This window comes from Coffea arabica, chromosome 8e, assembly GCF_036785885.1.
Source record: "Coffea arabica cultivar ET-39 chromosome 8e, Coffea Arabica ET-39 HiFi, whole genome shotgun sequence".
In the NCBI taxonomy this organism is placed as follows: Eukaryota; Viridiplantae; Streptophyta; class Magnoliopsida; order Gentianales; family Rubiaceae; genus Coffea; species Coffea arabica.
Window position 1 is genome coordinate 48,244,908 of NC_092324.1, and position 6,361 is coordinate 48,251,268.

The window sequence follows — 6,361 nt, forward strand, 5'->3', positions numbered from 1 at the left end:
AGGGACTGGATGTAAGGATCTGATCAATACCTGCAGAAGATTCATCATTAAGCACTCATGATCACAAAATATAATTCCCACGTATTAAAGGGACCAAATGAAGCTAGGCAAAAAGTTATCATCAACTCCTCCTGCAGCTAATGACAATATTTGCAACTTACCTCTGGAGCCCTGAAGCCCTTTGTGCTGACACAAGGACCTTTTCGTTTATTTTTTTTTTCCATCCCCTGCATTTAATACATAATTTTGCCTACTAAAGAACCAATCATGTTTTACTTCAAGTTGGTCAAGAACTTATTAGGCAACAAAATGTGAAAGTGTTGTTTTAGGTGCAAATGACCTGAGAATTGTAGTATCACGACATTTGTAATTTGAGTCTTTAGAGATATCTGCAAATTGGATTTTTATGAAGTTGAATTAAAATTAACCCAAAATTACCATCAAAGTTAACTCCAATTGCCATCGTCTAATTAAAACCAGACAAGGAATAAGATAAATTGACCATCTCTTGAGTGTTTCCTGCTACCTGTCAGTATCAAGCAATGATTCAATATATATATACATTGTCTTCTATTAAATTGGCGATGGCCCAGATTGAGTTGCTTGGGGAACACAGAGGAGACAGCTATTCAACCAGAGCAGAGCCGAAGTAGTACTCCAGGAAAATTACTACTATTATTAGTGTTTGGATGGTAGATTATTTAGGATAATTATTTGAAAAAAATATTGTGCCGCTTGATTGATGTGATATATATGAGAAAAAAAAATGGTTGAATAATGTGTTTATAATACAAACAAATAATTTCTTGGATTTCGAGTATTTTCCTACAAAAAACTCTCAAAACTCCAATTCAAACGAGCTCTAAGATAATCCATCGAGAGAGCATGTAACTGTGTGATCAAACACACTCAAGGAGATTAATATTTCCTAAAACGAACTGAACAAGTAACAATATCCAATAAAAGAATTTACAGAAATAAAGATCAAACTAAGCAAGCTTTCCAATCAATCAAAGCCATGATCTGAATTATACATGGAAACTGGGAGCAAAATCTGTATCCTGAGAGTATAAGATGGAGCAAAGTTATTCTGCAGAAGGTGAAGAAAATAACAGCTTGAAGAGGAAGCCAACCATGAGGCCAATCAATCCCACAAAAAGAGCAAACACCATGGAAAATCCTGGGTCGCCTTTCCTATTTCTTCTTTTCTTCAGCATTTCCTGCAAGCAAGAGAAGCAGAAACTGAGTGAATTAGTGGACAACTGCTGATCCTTAAATCTCATATGCAAGCCACAATTCCAGACTATAAGATTCAGATGACACAGGAAAAATAAACAATTACAGCCATTACATCGTTGATCACACGGTATACCCCAGAAGGTTGAGTTTGAGCAACCGTGTATAAGTAAAAGACAATTATTAACTGGCTAACAAATTACCATGTATGCCTCCACAACCTACAAGATACAGACTGAAAACCTGCTTTAGTTTTATTGGCAGTATCGTGTGCAGTTCTAACCTCCTCTACAACAATTGATTAAACCAAAATCATGGACTCTTCAACACTGAAAACCTTGTGAATCTTGAGAGTCATAATCTCATGGAACAGATCATCAGACATCAACCATATTTCACTATGCAACTTTTATTAGATTTGCTCGATAAATCCTCTGCACAGAAATTTGGAAGATACTACTGAAAGTATTGACGTTCATCAACAGCCAGGCAAAATGCAATAAATTGCGATGCTTCCTCCACCTGGTAGGTTAAGGTTGCTTAAATCATCTAGGCAGTTTTCTAGTTTAGGATGACTCATCCCCTGCTTTCCGGGTAAGTGTATGTATGATAGTTATCTAATCCTCTAAATTGGTTCTCTCTTCTTTTCCTAGAGAGTTTATCCACAATGTACAGTCTCCATGCAGTTACTCATCTGCTGAATTATCCTAATTCTCCATCAGAAATTGAAATTGAAATTACATAGAAGAAAAGGTGATTGAAGTATCCAACCAGATTCAATTCTAAAATGCAATGGCTTCCATTTCTAATAGCTATGTATTTCTCTATGCATTGTTGGTTAGGTAGAATTGAAATGGGTTGGCAGAGTGCACTAACCAATTCCTGTTGCAGTAGTTGTGTTTGTCGCATTGCTGCATCCCTTTCTTCTTTCAGGCGCTGCAAGACTTGATTCTACACAACAAAAGATAGAATACTAATAAAAAAGGAAATGTTGACAGATAAAAAGCCCAAATATAAGAGAAAACTCAAGAACCACATCCATGACAATTTAGGGGATCACACTGAAGAGCCAGATGCACGAGGACATAATGGTATAAGATGAAAGAGCTCTTATTATTCAGTTTACCATCACAAAGAACAACAGGCTAGTTTCATTTTCAAATTCCATAAACTACCTAAATCTCTCTCATCTTTCTCTCTCTACAGAGAGAGAGAGAGAGACACACACGCAGAGACAAACACACTTATGCTTGAGATAAAGGATCAATCTCTTAGCATAGAAACAAAACTGGTTGGAGATAAAAGGGTTGGGGAAAAGCAATGAGTATTATACTCACATCATCAAAGCTCGCAGAGCGCCACATCTGCAATGTGTAAAGCAGCAGTAAGTCGGAAATAGAAGTAAACAGCAACAACACAACCCAAATGTCCAATCCTTTAAAGTAACATGGTAAAGTAACAAACTTATGATTCAACATGCAACTACTGATAATGAGAAGCACAACACAAGGAAACCATGTGAACTTAAAAAATAACTATATAGAACAAGCACTCACTGCATTCGCATCAATACTCTGTTTGAAGCCATCTTCAGAGATTCCAGGCACCGAGTTAGGAGTGAGATAAACAACCTTAAGCTTACACTCCTCTATTGTTTTCCCAGATTCCTTGCTAAACTGGATGGAGAATCATTAATCATTACCAGAAAAGAATTTATCAAACAAGAAGTAACTTAGGTTCAGAAACAGTATCAAACTAATATCGTGTTGAAACTGCTTTTTCTGTCATTATTTGAAAAAAAGTTACCGTGTTTGGTGGAAGCTCATCAACGTCTGTATTTGGAGGTACTATGGTGCTTTGTAGGAGGAATTTATCTTTGCTCTGCATATCTGGAGGGTACTCTCTCTGAGCTTGAAGTGTGACTACAAATGCATTAGAAATTTCAGCGTTAAAAAATTATATAGGTCTAAAATAGCGGAACAGCCCACTAAGCCGTGCAGGTCATTATGTAAATAGAAGCTTTTGATATATATTAAAAAAGATGGCAGAACAAAATAAAACAATGCGTGAGTGGTAATACAAATGTACGATCCTAGCATCTTAAGAAGATTATAACATTTTCTCATCCCAGATGGAAGACTGCAAGTTAGAGATTAGCACCTCTAATGACACAGGAGTCCCAAGGTTGTATAACACCAGTATTTGGCCGAACAAAGTATTTCTTTGGAGAAGTAGTTTTAACCTAGGAAACCAAAATCAAGAAAAAGAGTATCACAAATTTAGCATATAGAACTGCAGTCACAACAATTACTTAAAAGTTTGTATAACGTCACTTATATACCTTAAAAGCAACATGATGCTCTGTCGTATTTGAAACTTTGAGGTCACAGAAGCTCTGTTTCTCCAACTCAACTAGTAACAACCGCAGAATGAATATAAAACCAGTCAATACTTCAAGAATGTACCAGCAAATTGTATTACATTGTACAGGGGAGTGAAGTTCAGCCAAAATCATGTACTAATATAGCCAGATAACTGAAGCTATTTACATCAGCAACATGATCAAGTTCCCATAATTTTTAGGTTCTTCTTATCAGCCAATAGAACCACTGGCACCACTTGTTTTTTCTAGTCTATTTCTATATCTTCCCGCATTTACATCTCAGTTTCTCAAGCTAAACTAGTAACAACAAGAGAAAGGATATATAGCCAGTCAACAATTGCGATTATATCCCACAACAGTGTAAACGAACTACACACAGGGCAATCAGCAAAAATGTAATCTAAAAATTATAGCTGAACGACTGAAACTAATACTATCAACCGAATGATATTTAGCCCATATAATTTCTATTCCACAAAGGCCGAAAGAATAACTTTTACACAGTTACCTCTCAATTGCTATAACCTTAAGAATTTTCATCTCCTTTCACAACTTCCTTCCCCTTTCTCTACAAAAAAACCCATCCCAAATTCTAAAAACAAGGCCAATTCATAAGCAGCAAATTATGAACGTTTATCATTACTTTCATCGTAAAATTAGCACATCAAATATCAAAATCAAGAAACGTGAATTACATCATATCACAGCCTACCAATTCCCTAGAAAAATTTCTCCCTAGAAAAATTTCTCCAATCTCGATTCCAATTTTTTGTCCATTAACACAATTTTCCAGCAATATATCCATTCATCAACATCATCATTCATCTAAACAAAAGAAAGAGACAAACACGCGAGAGAGAGAGAGAGAGAAGAAAGGGGAAATCACATTGGAAGTGGAGCTCGTCAGGTTGAACGGATATCAACTGGTTGGTAGCGCCAGTCATAGTGAAGACGAGCACACCGGATCAACACCTTTCACTTTGATTTTGGACAATAACCCCCAAGCTCAATCAAACAAAACCAAAATTCAAACCTACCAGTACAAACAGCAAACCCCAGGTTAACAAAATCAAAATTATACCCCCAAAAAAAAAAACAAGAAGGAAATGAAGCAATAAAATCTCTCGAGAAGCGGAAAGAGAAAACAGAGCAACGAATAAGAGCAGGGAGAAACGGGAAAGCAAATTACCTTCGTCTTAGCAAATATTTAGGATCAGAGAATTGAATCCTCAGAGAGCAAATATTTCGGAACTCAATTGTTCATCCTCATTTGTCGCTTTTTCTGGTCCGAATTCCCCAACTTCTACTCTTTCTTGCTGATGCCTAATACTACCATGTATTCTTATACGTATCCGTACTAGGAAGACACGTGGCGGATGATTGGGAACTGTGACGGGTTGGCCCGGAAATCAAAGAGGAGGGGGACTGGTGTGGGCCCAGATGATGTGTCAGTGGAGCTGGCCGGGAGTTTTGTAGGAGGTGGCTTACGTGTGCCTTTGGGTTACGGAAGAAATTTTGTGATTTGTGATTGTTAGGTGACTAATCCGGCTTGGATTTGATTTTCCAGGTTACTTAGTACAATTAATTCGCACGATTGATGTCCATTGTCCACCTCATCATGCTCATGCGTGTTGATCACTGATTAATTACGCAATTGATTAGGCATAGAAATTCTAAAAATTATTACTACAACTTACTAATTAGCTCACCAGATGTTTATTTCTGGTTTAAGAATATTAATTAATGAAGGTTTCTTTCCTTTTAGTGTTAATAAATTCTTATGCTCCATTTAATTAAAGTAAAATAAAAAGGGGCTTTGGCTGTTGGCAGAGCCTCTAGAAGGCAAATTAAATACTTTTAGTGCTTTGCATGACAGGTACCTTTTTGATTCTCATTGAATGAGACTTTTAAGTGCTATTTTTTTTTTTATTTGGGAGATATAAAGTTGAAGAGTTAGAGAGAATAGACGTTAATATTCAATCATAATAAATTGTTTGTGCAAATAAATTTCTTGCTTCCAATTTACCTTAGTGTCTTGAATAAGAATTAAAAATTTAATTTCCCCTTATAGTTAGTCCAAATCATGTCAAGTTAGGATTATGATTACATGATATAGCTTAAATTACAAAATAGAGAAGTTAGATTCAACCACCAAGGGGGTGGCATGCTGTGAATTTATTGATGCCTTTTAACACTAGTTACCAAAATTAGTTGTGTTATGGTTGGTGACCCTCTCTTGCACCAATCAATGCACTTTAATTACATAATCATGTAGAATTTTCTTAATTTTTTTTTTTAAAAATTTTAACGAGCACCCTATTACAAAAATACACATATTAATAATTATTATTTTCACTGACATATACATCTTTCCTAATTAACATTACTTTTTTTTAAAAAAAATTTAATACATGAACTACATCTTATCTTAACGGGTGCTTATTAAATACTCATTAGACTCTTTTTTTTTTTTCCCCACTAAGGTTTGTTTCCCGAATTTTTTTTTATATGTGAAATGCTGAAGGTCGTATGTGGCACATAACTAACTAACTACATACTATGCCATCGTCAAGATTTTGACAGAGATGAGATGGGACCTGTCAACATACCAACCAGATTGGTTGGCTATTAATAAACGCAAATGCCAAATTCCCCATGAGCTGCGGCTTCTTGTAATCAATGTACCATGAAAGCTAAGTTCATAGGTGGTGTTTGTCTACTTTTTGCACGACAAAGGATACT

The 6,361-nt window shown here is 35.8% G+C and overlaps 1 protein-coding gene across 2 annotated transcripts; it reads right to left on the reverse strand.

Annotated features, from left to right (window-relative positions):
• Nucleotides 1–888: 888 nt before the first annotated feature.
• On the reverse strand, nucleotides 889–4,944 carry LOC113703076 (vesicle-associated protein 2-1). 2 transcript variants are annotated; one of them, XM_027224298.2, is made up of 9 exons: nucleotides 4,809–4,944; nucleotides 4,506–4,652; nucleotides 3,578–3,648; nucleotides 3,397–3,478; nucleotides 3,043–3,158; nucleotides 2,793–2,912; nucleotides 2,574–2,600; nucleotides 2,113–2,187; nucleotides 889–1,220 (listed from the first exon to the last, which is right to left on the reverse strand). In XM_027224298.2, the coding sequence occupies exons 2-9, from the start codon at nucleotides 4,561–4,563 to the stop codon at nucleotides 1,086–1,088; spliced, it is 684 nt and encodes a 227-aa protein (XP_027080099.1). In that variant the 5' UTR covers nucleotides 4,564–4,652; nucleotides 4,809–4,944; the 3' UTR covers nucleotides 889–1,085. The 2 variants fall into 2 exon arrangements, with proteins under 2 accessions (XP_027080099.1, XP_071918087.1); XM_072061986.1 differs by lacking the exon at nucleotides 2,574–2,600.
• Between the last annotated feature and the right edge of the window lie 1,417 nt (nucleotides 4,945–6,361).

Bases quoted from the DNA above. Each gene is read 5' to 3' on its own strand.
- LOC113703076 (XM_027224298.2), bottom strand. From the start codon at position 4,563: ATGACTGGCGCTACCAACCAGTTGATATCCGTTCAACCTGACGAGCTC. The intron at 3,159-3,396 runs GTGCTAATCTCT...ATGCATTTGTAG, and splicing joins GGACTCCTGTGTCATTAGAG to TCACACTTCAAGCTCAGAGA. The intron at 2,188-2,573 runs GTGAGTATAATA...TTTGTTGTGTAG, and splicing joins GCTCTGCGAGCTTTGATGAT to AATCAAGTCTTGCAGCGCCT.